The 15,309-nt window shown below is 52.4% G+C and overlaps 1 protein-coding gene across 1 annotated transcript in view; it reads left to right on the top strand.

Annotated features, from left to right (window-relative positions):
* The window catches only part of Draxin (dorsal inhibitory axon guidance protein), a 28,197-nt gene extending 13,932 nt beyond the window's left edge, over positions 1-14,265 (top strand). The window contains exons 2-7 of the mRNA XM_051173441.1: positions 169-610; positions 2,795-2,988; positions 6,576-6,687; positions 7,018-7,107; positions 8,701-8,790; positions 13,963-14,265. Coding sequence (XP_051029398.1) covers positions 178-610; positions 2,795-2,988; positions 6,576-6,687; positions 7,018-7,107; positions 8,701-8,790; positions 13,963-14,075 — 1,032 coding nt within the window. The 5' untranslated portion in view covers positions 169-177 and the 3' untranslated portion in view covers positions 14,076-14,265. The remainder of the gene's footprint in view (positions 1-168; positions 611-2,794; positions 2,989-6,575; positions 6,688-7,017; positions 7,108-8,700; positions 8,791-13,962) is intronic.
* Positions 14,266-15,309: the final 1,044 nt, after the last annotated feature.

Raw genomic sequence — 15,309 nt, 5'->3', positions numbered from 1 at the left:
CAGCAATCCAAAACATTTCAAAAGTTAAAACAAAACGTGTCCAGGGAGCAGAGCCTCCTCCACCCCTATGGGGAAAACAGTTTGGATAACCAGGTGCAAACGCAGAGCTTTGTGAGGGGCTGTGGGGAGGCGTTCTGTACTGTTCTCATGATACTGTTTTTCTTTCAGGGAGAACTAATGGCAGGGCCCACTGTCCCCAAGGTCCCCATGCTGTTCTTGGTCCTCCTGCTGTTCCCGGAGCTCCACGAGGCAGGCACCTTCGCATCTGGATCCTCTGCCCAGAACCTGCCCGAAACCCCTCCCCACCTCCCCAGCTCCACACTTTGGGTGCCTCAGGCCAGCCATCATGGCCGAAGGGGCCTGGGCAAGAAGGACAGGGGTCCAGGCATGCCCAGCCGGGCCCAGGAAGGGGCTGTGCTCACTGCCACTAGGCAGGCTTCGCGGATATCACTTGGACAGCGCCCCGCTGGCCTTCTGCAGAACAAGGAGATGCTTCTGGGGCTGGCATTGCCCTATTCTGAGAAGGAGCCGCGCTCTTCCGGGTGGGAGAGGATGAAGAGACGCGGCAGAGAGCACAAGAGGCGCAGGGACCGGCTGCGACTGCATCGAGGTAGCTGGAGCCCTGCGAGCCCTGCACTCGGGGAAGGCTCTAGGTCAATGCTGAGGGCAGGAAGTGGTCAGAGGACCAGTGTTTTAAGTCCGGGAGAGAAAGGGGCAGAAGTGGGCTTCTAGAGGAGGGCGTGCAGCTTAGTCAATTCGGAGTGGTTTGCTAGGGAGAGGAAGCAGGGAGAGGCGGCGGAGGGGCCGGGACAGAGGTGGAGAAATGAACTCGAAATGGAAGTTCTGCCTCCTTAAGTGATCAGTTGTCCTAGACCAGGGAGATCTACCTTGCATCTGACCTAAATCTAGCCGACTCTAAGCCCTGTCTGCCTACTGAGAAGAGTCGGGACCTTCCTGCCCCACATCCTTTAATGAGCTCCTGAACCGAGAGGGAAGCTGAGAGCTTGGACTCTGCAGCCAGATCTGCCGAGACCAGTGTCCGACTCCACTACTCACTAGTCTGTGGCCTTGGGAAAGCCACCTTCCTGAGCCTCGGTTTGTCCCTCTGCAGAGATACCGCCCAACCTTAGTGTAGGGGGAGGTGACCCGATGCTCAGAGCTTTTAGGCTTAGGCTCACCGAAGCAATTGCTACTAAATCCTCGGCGGCTCTCAGGTCAGCACCCTCCAACCCTGCACACCAGTGACCCCATGTGGCGGTCAGCTGTCTGTCACGGTGAACAGACTGCTGTTACAGGGATTCAGAGGCTAGGGTTGCTTGGACCTGTAGCGAGGCAGAGCCTCATGGAAGTAAAGTAGAGCTGCTCACTTCATGGTGTCTGGTGGCTGTGAAGACAAGCAGGAGGGAGTGGGGGGGGGCTGAGAGAAGGGACAGAGCAACTGCCACAGATGGGCTGGCGGGGGTGTTTCTCTAGGAAGGAAGCAGGTCATGCCTTCTCCTGCAGATAGTGAGGGCGAGGGTGCTTGCCTCCCTGCAGGTCATCTGAGAGAGACCCCCACATGGCTAGAGCAAGCTTCGTCACATGTCCTTCCATTCTCCTCCCGTTCTTGGGGGTCCCTTGTGCCAATTTGGAAGCTGCTGATACCTGAGGACCAGCAGGAGGGCACAGTACACACGGAGCCCTTAAGTTCCACGTTCCTTAGCGTCGGTGAAGTGGCAGGGCCCTCCTGAGGGAGGGTGACATGGTGGCAGGGGACAGATGAAGTCCACAGGCCAAGCCAGTTCATCATCACTCGTGAAGCTTCAGGCTGACCGGGTTCATTTCTGCAAAGCGGGGTGGCACCAAGGGATCCAAGACAACTTATAGCGGTGTCTTGCAAGGACACCTTCTGACCTGGTCCTGTAGTTTGTGACCCCGTGCCCTCCCACTCTCCCACACCTGAGTGTCTTCAAAGGTAGCTCCAGGAGCTTAAGAATATTGGCTTCCCACTCAGGATGGAGGTTCACACCTGGGCCCTGACACACAAATGCTATGTGTCCTCGGTGGAACCGCCTTACCTCTCTGGCTTGGGTTCCTCCATGTAGAAGAGCAGCAACCACTTCTCAGAGTCCCTGCAGCAGTTAGAGGAAGTAACTATTGTGAAGTGGTGTGTGGGTAAGCCCTGGCTCTCCAGCCAGCTTTCTCAAAGTCCTGTCCCCAAGCAGTGTCCCTCAACCTCCATGAGCCTCACCTCCTCCAGGAAGCCTTCAGTGTTTGTTTTTTCAAGATTTTTTTTTCCTAGGCAGGGTTTCTCTGTGTAGCTTTGTAGACCAGGCTGGCCTCGAACTCACAGAGAACTGTCTGCTTTTGCCTCCCAAGTGCTGGGATTAAAGGCTTACATCACCATGCAGCAGGATTTATTTATTATGTAGTATTCTGTCTGCATGTATGTCTGCAGGCCAGGAGAGGGCACCAGATCTCATTACATATGGTTGTGAGCCACCATGTGGTTGCTGGGAATTGAACTCAGGACCTCTGGAAGAGCAAACAATGTTCTTAACCGCTTCTGTGGTTTTATGTCCCTGGCTGCCTCCAGGCATCCTGGACCCAGACCTACTCCAGAAAAATCCTCTAACCAGCCCCTTTCCCCCAGTGACTGCTGTTCCAGTTCTCTAGCAGGGTAGACAGCAAGGATGTTGGGCAGGCCAAGGGCCCGTGATGCCCAGTAGGCATTGGCTTACAGCAGAAAAGTCGGGCTTCCCTGTGGGTAGACACTGAGCAGCAGGGCAGTCAGCCTGTGCTTGCCTTGCCTCAGGCCGAGCTGCCATCCGTGGCCCCAGCTCCCTAATGAAGAAAGTGGAACCCTCTGAAGACCAGATGCTGGAGGCTGCCACAGAGGAGTCCTCTACCAGCCTGGCACCCACCGTGCTCTTCCTAACCACGGCAGACGCTGCCACACCCACCACAGAAGGGTCCCGGATCCTGCCCGTCACCTCCCTGCGGCCCCAGGTAAGGGCATGTGGCCTTGTTACTCATACCTTCTGTCAGGATTCTCCAGAGGAACAGAACTGATAGACTTAAGGTATATATCCAAAAGAAATTCATTGGAGTGTGTAGCTGGAGACTTCTCTGTGTCCCGCCCAGTCCTGCAGCCATTTATAAAATAATCATTCAGAGTCTTAATGTTAATTGCAATTGTTTGACTGATGGCTAGCTCTTACATTTAAATTAACCCAGTTCTATTCTTCTGTGAATCGCCTCATGGCCCATGACTTACCGATAAAACTCTGACATCTTACTCCTCAGGCAGCTGCTGGCATCTCTCTGCACTCTGCCTTCTTTCTCCCTGTATTCAGTCTGGTTTTCCTGCCTACCTACAGTCTGCCGCAGGCCACAGCAGCTTTATTCATCAACCAATAAAAGCAATACATGTTTGTAGTGTATAGAAGGACATCCCACATCCGTGGTGGCTCACAGGGTGTGGACCAGACGGTCCAGAGGCTGTTGTCTCCCCATGGAAAGGCAAAGAATCAGGGAGCTGTTTGGTCCATGAAGCTGGATATCTCAGCTGACCTTTTCAATGTTGCAATACTGAAGAAGCGGGTTCTAATACCAGCAAATGCCTCAGCAGCAGGACAGATGGACTTGCCACCAAAACTGAGGACAAGCAGACAAAAAGTGAAAAGTCCTTCTTCCATGTCCTTTCATGTGTGTGTGTGTGGGGGGTACCACAAGGTGAGGCCCAGATTTAGGGTGAGTGTTCTCACATCCAATGATCTAGTCGAGACAAATCCCTAACAGGTGTGTCCAGCTGCTTGAGTTTTAGTTGATTTAGCTCCTGTTCTACTTAGGTAAACTGAGGCACAGCAGAAGGGTGGTAGTGGAAGCCAGTGCAGCTTCAGCATACCGATGTCTACACACATAGAGGTGGGACCCTTGGGGAGGGCCTCTAAAGTCTAGGAGAGTTTGGAAAGCAGCCACAGAGACTTAAAAACCCATGACCTAGAGTGGCATAGATCAGTGAGTTGGCTGAGCTGTCTACTCCCCAAGTCTGAAAAAGTAAATGGGAAGCAGAACAGAGATGCTCACACAGATCTGACTGCTCACCAGAAGGAGGCAGGAGTTCAGCAGGTCATTGTTGCCTATGAAGGAGTCAGGTCATTCTCTCCTATGGCTTAGAAAGTTTTGTTTTTTAATTTTATGTGCACTGGTGTTTTGCCTGCATCTATGTCTATGTGAGGGTGTCAGATTCCCTGGAACTGAGTTACAGACAGATGTGAGCTAACATGTGGGTGCTGGGAATTGAACCTGGGTCCTCTGGAAGGGCAAGCAGCCAGTGCTCTTAACTGCTAAGCCATCTCTCCAGCCCCTTAAAGGTTTTTTGTTTTGTTTTGTTTTTCCTAAAATAAAATGATTCAAGGCCAGATGTGGTGGCTCAAACCTACAATCCCAGCACTTAGGAGACAGGGAGTTGTCACCACATTGATGAGGGTTCTAGACCAACCTGAGCTACAAAGTGAGACCCTGTCTCAAATTAAAACAAAACACCCAAAATGAAATAACACCATTGAACTGGATCAATAATACATGATATATAAATATGTATTATTCATATGACATATGAATGTAATGCGTAGCTCAGTTAGTAGAATGCTCCCTTAGCATGCACGAAACCCTAGGTTTGATTCCCAGCCTTGTAAAACACAGATGGGGTGTTGCATGCTCATAATCCCATAATTCAGGAGGTGGAGCCCAGAGGATTAAAGTTTAAGGTGATCATTGGCTGCATAGTGACTTTGGAGCCAGCCTGGGCTACATTAGAGGGAGAGAAGGGAGGGAGGGGAGAAGGGAGGGAGGGAGGAAGGGAGGGAAGGAGGGAGGGAGAGAAAAGATAAAGCCATATCCCTCTATTGCAATCCACTGCTGTGGGGCTGTTTTGTGAGTTCTTGTTAATCTCTTACTGTGCCTCATTTAAGCTGATATTTTTTATCATTTTAATTATGTGTATATGGTATGTGCACATGAGTGGAGCTGCCTTTGGAGGCCAGAGGCAACAGATACCTTGGAGCTGGGGTTACAGGCACACATTAAACACCTGATGTAGCTACCGGGAACTGAACTCAGGTCCTCTGCACTCTTAACTGCTGAGCCATTTCTCCAGCCTTGATTGCCTGTGCCTCATTTGTAAATTAGACTCATAAGAGGTGAGTGTGTGTGTGTGTGTATGGTGTGTATGTGTGGTGAGTGTGGTGTGTGTGTGTGTGTGTGTGTAAACAGTGTACAAACAGGGTTCAGCTCTTCCAGGCATCATTGGCTGGTTGAACCATATCTCCTGAGCATCAGGAAATGGCGGTGGATTTTCTTTGTCCTCTTCATCTCGTACTCCAGAGAATTTGGCAAAACCTAAGGCCATGAGCAGTAGTTACAATCTGCGCCTTGCTGAGCCCTGGTGATGATGTACATGAGGACACAGCCGTGATATCTGGTCCTCAGTAGTTTCCAGGGTATTGGTCATAGTTGTGAGTGATCTGTGTTGCAAGTGTGTGGGTGCCCATAAAGATGGCTGCACTCCATCTTGGCACAAGGGCAGAGAGTTCAAAGCTGTCAGCAAGTCACCTAAAGGTCAAAGGTGTGGCTACAGAAGGATGTTTCAGCTGTCTTAGTCTAAATAACAACAGCCCTGTTGGAGTTAAGGTGTGGCTACTGAACCCTTAGAATAAGCGAGGAAGAAATGTCTGTTTGTTCCATTTACATGATACTGTGTTCCCCTTTTTTGGTTATGGTATATAAGAGTGGTGAAAAATAAACCCGAGTGCTGGGATTAAAGGTGTGTGCCACCAATGCCCAGCTCGCCCTCCTGATCTTTATTCTGTCTCTGTCTTTGTTTTTATTGTCTATAGCTAGCCTTTCCCTCCTTCACACTCCCCCCACTCAGGTATGGACTTGGGGCCAGCTTGGCTGGCTCCAATTGCAGCCCCACAAAGACCGCTCCCAACATGAGTGTGTCAGGGTTGTGAGTGTGCCTGTGCTGTGAGTGTGCCTGTGCTGTGAGTGTGTCAGGGTTGTGAGTGTGCCTGTGCTGTGAGTGTGTCAGGGTTGTGAGTGTGCCTGTGCTGTGAGTGTGTCAGGGTTGTGAGTGTGCCTGTGCTGTGAGTGTGTCAGTGTTGTGATTGGGCCTGTGATGTGAGTGTGCCTGTGCTGTGAGTGTGTCAGGGTTGTGATTGGGCCTGTGCTGTGAGTGTGTCAGGGTTGTGAGTGTGCCTGTGCTGTGAGTGTGTCAGGGTTGTGAGTGTGCCTGTGCTGTGAGTGTGCCTGTGCTGTGTGTGTCAGTGTTGTGATTGGGCCTGTGCTGTGAGTGTGTCAGGGTTGTGAGTGTGCCTGTGTTGAGAGTGGGTCGGGTTGTGAGAGAGATCAAGGCCCGTATGTGGTCTCTACAGTACCTTGAGAGGAACCACAGAGAAATGAGCAATGGGTCCACCTCTAATGCCCCCCCCCATGGGCTTCAAATCCTGAACAAGTAGATCAGCCTCCCTCGCCATCACCTAGAATCTTCTCTTGGGAGGCTCCAGGTCTCCTCCCTGCCTCGTCTTCTGCAGGCGCAGCCCAGGTCTGATGGGGACGTGATGCCCACACTGGACATGGCCTTATTTGACTGGACTGACTATGAGGACTTAAAGCCAGAGGTGTGGCCTTCTGCAAAGAAGAAAGGTAAGTCTACCTTGCCCTCCCGCCCCGTGCTGGGCTCCTCTCTACTGAGTGAGGACATTTGCTGAGTCCAGGGTGACGCACAGGTGTCCACAGGGCTGGAGTGCATCAGTCAGGCTGGGCCCGGCACTCCCTGTGACGGACAGCCTCCCCTCCCCTCCCCTGCACACTAGGCAGCTCCCATGTCTCTCACAGGGAGACGGGCTAGGGACCCTGCGTTAGGGAAGAAAGTGAGGCAGAGGGTCTTGTCCCAGTCACACTGCAGGGGTGGCCACTGACACAGTGACACCCAAGTCTTGTGCTTAATGTGACCCCCAGTTTCCTTGTCCCCAGAGAAACACTGGAGTCACTTCACCAGTGGCGGTAACGAGACAACACCAGCTGAAGCAGAACCATGCGACCATCACCAGGATTGCCTGCCAGGTACCCTGGTACCCAACACCCACACTGGACACCAGGCTGGGCGGGCGGGAAGGCCCGGAAGGCAAGTGAGGCCTTCTGACAAGGGAGCAAGCCTGAGCGTCACGACCCTTTATGCACTGTAAATGGCAGCTACAGCAGCCACCGTTTCCAGAGAGGCACTGCCTTACACTAACTCAGATGGACAGAAGTGGGGTGAGGTGTGAGTCGAGACCGACTGACTTCATTTTCAGGCAAAGCAGGACAATGAAGACCCAGAGAGGCTAGGGGCCCGTTTCCAAGATCAGACAGCCTGGATCTGCTTGGATCCTAAGCTTCTTACCCACAATCCACCCTACCCTGAGTGGACTGCTCTGCTCCTGACCTTGGCCTCTTGACAAACACAGGGGTTAATTCGGTCCCCTCAGCGTGACACCCACTGCCTGGCTTTCTGGGGATGGGTTCAGTGACACCCTCTCCTGGTCAGCAGCCCTTCCCCAGCATAGCAGGATGAACACAGGGGCCTGCTGTCTGACTAGAGTCTGCACCGCTGCCCTGTGGTGTCCGGTGAACCTAGAGCAGACTCGGAGGTGTGCTTAGAGGGGAACACCTGTCCTCACAGCACTCGGGCATCGAAGGGAGGAGGGTCAGGGGTTCAAGGTCATCCTGGGGTGCATAGGGAGCTGAGAGCCAGACCCTGTCTTGGGGGATGCTTACCTGGGGTGTTGGTGGTGACACTTATATTCAAGGCAGGAGACCTCGGGCCTGAGGTCATGCTGGCTCAAAGGGAGCTGTGGAGAAGAGCCTGGCTTGCCAGGGAAGCCACCTGCTGGGCAGAAGTGGTGGCCCTGGCCTCAGCCATGCTGCTGAGGGAGGGGGTGGTTGGGACATGCTCACAGCATGTGAAACTGCTCACAGCAGGAGGTCAGTGACTTTACAGATGTCCCTTATTGCTACCAAATAATGAGGGCTTTGGGATATGGGGGCAGGGGAGACTGGAGTGGCCGTCTCCAGGCATCATCAGCAGGATATTCTGCAAAAGAGTAGCCATTTGTTATTGTAGATGTGGGACACCAGCCCAGACAGGCTGTCCGTTCCTACATCACTGCCTGCACTCTTGAGTGTGAAGAAAAGGTTGGAATCAAGGCCAGCAGGACGGTTACTTGGAAGCCAACTGTGTACTGGGCAAAGAGACGCCTCAGGCCTGCCTAGGGTATCCCTGCTGCCACCCAAGGCTTCAGTCCTCCCCATCTGTCCAAGAAGATGTTGACGCCCATGATCCCTGGGGCCCCTCCCGGCTCTCAGCTGGCTCTCGCTCTGGCACCCCTAGCTGTTTACAACCCTATCCCTGGGAGGTGAACCCCACACCACCTTTGATCCTCCCATGATCAATCAAATGGCCCATCTGGGGAGACTTGGGTCTCTGCCACCCTCCTCCGGGGATTTCATCCATGACATCTAACAGGAGTTCCGGCCTGGAGCCTTATACACCAGATGGCCTGCCAGGGCATGGCCTGCCACACATATGATAGATCTCCTGTCCAGTGGGACTCTGTGCAGGGCGGTGGGGAAGAGCCGCTCAGCTTGGCTGACCACATGTGTTTGCTATGTTGCCAGGAACTTGCTGTGACCTCCGGGAACATCTCTGCACGCCCCACAACCGCGGCCTCAACAACAAATGTTTTGATGACTGCATGTGCATGGAAGGTCAGTCTGGACGCTGGGGGGGGGGGAGCCCCCTCCCCACCATGCTCCCAGAACCATGAAGCCTTTGTTGTCCAGCCAGCTCTGCGAGTGGGGCATGAGGTTTCCCGGCAGAGGGTGGATATGATGGAGGGGCCTGGGGAGAGGGAATGGGTAGGACAATCCCCTGGGAGCTGAAGGCATCAGTAGGAACAGCTTTGCTGGGCTCTTCCAATCTGTCAGCTCAATGCGTCTTCCTTCCTGGCATCGTTTCTGATTTGTGTTTCTCACCTCTTGAAATACAAGCTGGTGTGATCACTCAGGATCAGGACAGGGAGAAGCGAGGAGGCAGGAACACGTCTCTTTAAATAAAAGCCCAACCTGAGAAGTCGGGCATGTTCTCTGCAGAATTCTAGATGAAAGGCTTCCCAAGTGAGACGGTGGGGAACAAGGAGAGGGTGAGTTTCCCAGAAGTCATAGGGAAGGGCTCACTGGATTACTGGTTTAACTGCTCTGAGCACCCTCCTCAAACGGAAGGATGTGCCCCGTGCACACATGTGGCCATTGGTGCCTGTCCTTTCCTTCCTGGAATCATCACAGTCGCCCCTGGAAGGAAGATTTTATGAGTCCCACTTCGAAAGTGGGGTGAGGTGACTTACTCAAACTCATATTTAGGAGAGTGTGAGGGCCTTGGAAGAACACCTTGGTAGTAGAGTGTTTGTCTCAGCAAGGATAACAACAAAACGTCTGAGGTAGAGCTACGTTGAGTCACACAGGCAGGCCTCAAACACATGAACCTCCTGCTTCTACCTCAAGCAGCCGGAATTAACGGGCTATGGCATCATTGTGGGCTCTCTCCTTCCTTCTTTGTTTCTTGTGTTTACTTTTATTTTTATCACAGGAAGAAAGAAAGGAATGAGGAAGAGAGAGAAAAGGAGAGGCCAGGAGGGGAGAGGGAAAAGGGAAGGAATTGAAAAAGTTGCCTGTGGTGGCATCCCAGCATTTGAGAGCCCGAGGCAGGGCAATGGTGAGTTTGAGGCCAACTTAGGGTGCACAAGTGACACCTTGCTTGGAAAACAACAAGCCACTGCTAGCAATTGGCCCGGGATGTAGAGGGACTTGCCCCGAAAGCCTGGTGACCTGTGTTCAGTCCCTGGAACTGTGGTAAGCAGGGAGGGAGAGGGCCAACCAAAATTGTCCTCTGCCCTTCACCTGTGCACTGTGGGATGTGTACACGGCCCATCGCTCATACACAAAAATAAGGTAAAATAGCCAAAAAAAAAAGATAAAAGGGAATAAGGAAGGAAGGAAGGAGGAAGGAAGGAAGAAGGAAGGAGGAAGGAAGAAGAAAGAAAGGAGGAAGGAAGGAGGAAGGAAGGAGGAAGGAAGGAAGGAAGGAAGGAAGAAGAAAGAAAGGAGGAAGGAAGGAGGAAGGAAGGAAAGAAGGAAGGAAGGAAGGAGGAAGGAAGGAAGAAGGAAGGAAAGAAGGAAGGAAGGAAGGAGGAAGGAAGGAAGGAAGGAGGAAGGAAGAAGAAAGGAAGGAAGGAAGGAGGAAGGAAGAAGGAAGGAAGGAAGGAAGAAGAAAGAAAGGAGGAAGGAAGAAGGAAGGAAGAAGGAAAGAAGGAAGGAAGAAGAAAGGAAGGAAGAAGGAAGGAAGGAAGGAAGGAGGAAGGAGAGAGCCAGGGGAGGGGGAGGACAATGAGAGACAGCAATGATGTCAGACCTACCTGTAATTCCAGCTGCCTGAGAGGCAGGAGGATCATGTGTTTGAGGCCTGCCAATGCATGCAACTCAGCATAATTCTGCCTCGGGACTTTTAGCCCTGGCTGTCCTGGAATTCACTATGTAGATCAGGCTGGCCTTCAACTCAGAGTTTCACTTGTCTTTGCCTCCTGAGTACAGGGATTAAAGGCATGAACCACCATGCCCAATTGCCACAGAACTTCTCTAAAAAGGACTTGTTAGGTATGGGAGTGTACTACCGTTTTAGTCTCTGCACTCAGGAGGCTGAGGTAGGTGGATCTCTTGAGTTCAAGGCCAGCCTGGTCTATATACTAAGACCCAGTCTCTAAATAGATAAATACATACATTGATGAAGATATAGCTCAGTGGAAGAGTGCATGCCAGGCCTTGAGTTCAAACCTCTACCCATATGAAAGACAGGGCCAGGGATGGGCTGGAGAGATGGCTCAGTGGTCAAGAGCACTGGCTGCTGCTCTTGCAGAGGACCCAGGTTCAGTTCCCCACATCTGAATGGCAGCTCAGGACAATTCATAAGTCCAGTTCCAGGGGATCCAGCACCCTCTTCTGACCTTCACAGGCACCAAACATGTATGTGGTACACATATGCATAAGCAGACAAAACATTCAGATTCAAAATAAATCATTTTTCTTTTTGGTTTTCCAAGACAGGATTTCTCTGTGTAGCCTTGGCTCTCTGGAACTCACTCTGCAGACCAGGCTGGCCTCAAACTCAGAGACCCACCTGCCTCTACCTCCCAAGTGCTGAGATTACAGGCATGTACCACCACTGCCCAGCCTCAAAATAAATCTTAAAAAATGTTAAAGAGAAATATGAAGGAGATAGGTAGGAAAAGAATTCTACTTGTCTTCAGATCTGCACTGCTGAAGTCAAAGTATCATGGTGGTCCCTGTCACCTAGCTTCAATAAACGCGAACAGGGGCCATCCTGGGAGGGGTTGTTGCATCCACACACTTCCCTCCATTTCAATATGATCTTTACGTCTTTACACAGTATTACTTTTGGCACACACCTCTGAGAGATAAGCACCCTTTTAAAAGCAAGGTGTCTAAATTGCCAAGCCAAGCGTTATCTAACCTGCATTCCAGGCTCTGAGGGCAGATTCCTCCCCTAGGTGCTGTGTGAACCTGGGCCACACACCAAGTCTAGTTCATGGTAATCAAGCCTGCAGCTTCTCCACTCCTGTGTTATGTTTCGGTGAAATGAGATGTTGAGAAACAAACCCATAGATAAGCTGTCTCTGGAGCGGGGCATGTGATCTCAGCACTCCAAGTGTAGCGATCAGAGACTCATGAGCTCGAGGTCATCCTCAGCCACGTATGGGGTTCCATCCGGGGCAGCCTGGGCTATAGAGGGTCTCATATCCACCACCCACACACACACACCCGAGAAGAGGAAAAAGGGAAAGAAAAAGTCAGAGGGCCGTAAAGAAAGCCTGAAAGGTTGGCTGGTGTGTCCCCCAGGGTGTTCTATAGAGTCCTTAGGAAAAGAGCAAAGAGTGGGTGATGGAGGTTGAAAGAGAGCCCGAGGGGTTCCCGTAGGAGGCAGAAAGAAGGAGCAGGGGCCTTGGGCAGGCACAGCCTGGCTTGTCGCGTAGTGACACCAGAAGGCTGGAAATAAGGAGAGGCAAAGCTTCGAGAACCACCCTGACTTTGCTGCCCTCACTGGGTTTTGTTTCCTTAGTGATTGGAAGCAACGTCCGTGTAGAAGCAGAGGTGTCACGTGGTCTAGCCAGTACTGCCCTCACTAAAGCAGAGGGGCCACATGGTGTCTGGGGCTGAGGATGCGGCTCAGCTGAGCTGGCCTAGTGTGGGTTCTATCCCAGTGTAAATGGGGTGTGGTGCTGCATGAATAGTCTCAACACTTGGGAGGTGGAGACGGGGGAATCGGGAGTTCAAAGCCATTTCGTGTTGACTAGTATGGGACCGTGTGCCCCCCCCTAAAAATTGCAGGGGACAATTGAGGACAGGGAGCAGGCTGGAAGGTTAGAGAGGACATGTTGTAAGATGCTGTTGCCTGTGTTCAGAGCACAGGCCAGTTCACAGGAGCACAGTGTACGGGCAGTCTTTGAGTTCTGGGCTCCCAGTCCTTGGACTGAGCTCCAACCCAGGTCTGGCCAGGGGTTGTGGGAGGCTCTGAGGGGTAAAGCTCCTCCTGTGGGCCTCAGATGGCAAGGTGCTCACCCTGCTTTCTGGGAATCCCCGTGGTGTCCTTTTATACTGGTTGGTTCCACCCGCCGAAATTCCTGTTCCTCCCTGGAGACTCAGGTCCCAGGGACAGAAGGGAGAGTATAGGCTGCAGCCTGGAGAGCTCAGTACACATTAAAAATGGCCCGAAAGGAAGGGATTAACCCGGATGCCACACAGGGAGGACCTGAGAGGTACCAAGAGCTCTCATGGGGACCTCAAGTCCTGAGGACTCCCCTGAAATATTAAACCCAGGGCCCAAGGCTGGCATTCAGCAGGCCAGGCCAGCTAGGGGTCTCAAGGCTCCTAAGGGCTTTGGTAGATGCCCAACATTCCTGCTCCTGACTAACTCCCCCTCCTGGGACATTGTGGCCAGGGATTTGGCTTAGGGTAGAGCACTTCCTAGCTGCCCAAAGCCTTGGGTGCCTCACCCAGCGCCACATAAAACTAGGCCTGGTGGCACACACCTGTAATCCCAATACTTTGGAGATGGAGACAGGAGATTCAAGAGTTCAGGGTCATCCTCATCATGTCCTCATGGGAGGCCAGCCTGGTTCACAGGAGACCTTGTCTTAAAACTGTAACAAACTCTAGGCTTTCGATCACAAACTTCCCAGCAGCCCATGTGACCTACTATGATCTTAAGTGAAACACAGCTACTCACATCTCAGGCCCCAGTAGAGTGAGCCATGGGCTGGACACCTGCCCACTGGGGTTACCAGGGCCACGCTTGGGTTAACTAGGGTGTCTGGGAGAGACTTTGTGTGTTTCTGGGATTGTGTGTGTGTGATATGTGTAGGTGTGCATGCGCTAGGCCCATGTGAAGGTCAGAGGACCGCCACAATCTGTATCTAAAATTTTGCATACAGACCTAAAACTTAATAAAACATAATTGTAATAAGGCTATAAAAAAAGTGGGCTCATGCTCAACTCTTTTTTTTCCTAAATAGGAGATGAGGTGATGTGTAGTTCAGCGATAGAATGTGTATCTAATAGGCAAAGCTCCAGATTCAACATTTAGGTTTTGTATATTTAGTTAGTTAGTTTTGTGTCTGCTATGTAGTCCTGGCCAGCCTCGGCCTAAGTTCAGATCTGCTGCCTCAGTCTCCTGAGTGTTGGGACTTTTCGAGACAAGGTGGTGTGGAGGGGCTGAGGAATGAGGAATGAGATACCTGTGCAGGCTGGAGGGGAAGGGAAGGTAGGGGATGGTAACCAGCAGCCATGGCATCCTTGTCTCCTTCTGCTCAGGGCTGCGTTGCTATGCCAAATTCCACCGGAACCGCAGGGTCACTCGGAGGAAGGGGCGCTGCGTGGAGCCCGAGACAGCCAATGGCGACCAGGGGTCCTTTATCAACGTCTAGTGCCCCGAATGGTGCCTCCCCACCAGCTGCGGGTCTGAGCTAGGGAGGTTTGGACAAACAAGACCGCGTTAGTAACTAGCTCAGCTTGGGGCTGAGTGGGGGAACCAATGGCTGAGGCTGCGGGTGCAGGCCCAGTACACTCACCCCCAAGCTGGAGGACAGCTTTGGCTGAGAGCAGCTGTGCCTGCCACCCACCTCCCGGTGAGACCCACGCAGCTCACTGATCCTGCTCTACGTGATAGCCGGGTCGAGCGCGCCCTCTTCTGCTCTACACCAGCATTGCAGCAACTATAATTTGGAAAATCACGAGATTTCGCTGCCTGGAAAGAATTGGAAAGAGAGAGAGGTCACCTGACAGAGTGGCCCTGGAATGCTATGTCCCAGGCAAACTCCAAGTGCCACTGAATTTCCAGAGTTCGTGGCAAGAGACCACCGGAGCACACTTGAGTTGCAAGACTTATGCAAGGGTCACCCACGATCCTCCAGTGTTGGCAACAGACACAACTGTCTTCAGCCTTTCCTAGCCGAGGCTTATTGTCTTTTGAGGAGACAGAGTCTCATTCTTTGGCCAATCTGGCCTTTGGGAAACTCAGACAATCCTCCTGCCTCAGTCTTCCAAATGCTGGATTACCAGGCGTGAGTCAGCATATTTGGCAGGCGTATCGTTCTTTGAAAACAAAGCATGAGGGGCCAGTGAGTGGCTAAGATTATAATGCCTTCACCTGAGGCGCATGAACCCTGCCTTCCACCCCCAAGCACGGTGTCAAAGGCAGGCAGGGACCGCAGGATCACAAGTTTAAGGTCACCTTCGGCAAGTGTGAGGCCTGACGGCAGGAGACTGTATCTCACGCAAAGCAAAATGAGCCATTTGCTCAGCCAGCACAGGGCCGGCCCTGGGTCTGATCCCCACTCCTCATTCTCCTCCTGCTCCTACATCTTTCCCCAGCCCCGCCCCTCCACACGCGCGCGGGTGGGGGCTGCTCTCAGGTGAAGAACAATCCCCGCGGATGCGGATGGGTCCTTCCATCTGGCAGGTGCTAATCACAGGCATGAAGTGACTGAGGGAAATAGTAACTTCGCTGTTGTGCTATGACCTTGATCATCCAGCCCCGGAATATGGGGCCACCCCTCCTAAATTGTCCTCAGAACATCTACCCTACTGGAAAGCCACGCACACACACGTGTTCACTTGATACATTGTTTGGTGATGCCCAACCTCCCTGAGACCATCTCT

Source organism: Phodopus roborovskii, unplaced genomic scaffold (assembly GCF_943737965.1).
Source record: "Phodopus roborovskii unplaced genomic scaffold, PHOROB, whole genome shotgun sequence".
Classification (NCBI taxonomy): Eukaryota; Metazoa; Chordata; class Mammalia; order Rodentia; family Cricetidae; genus Phodopus; species Phodopus roborovskii.
The sequence above is the reverse complement of the archived record's forward strand: the minus strand, read 5'-3'. Positions and strand labels throughout refer to the sequence as shown.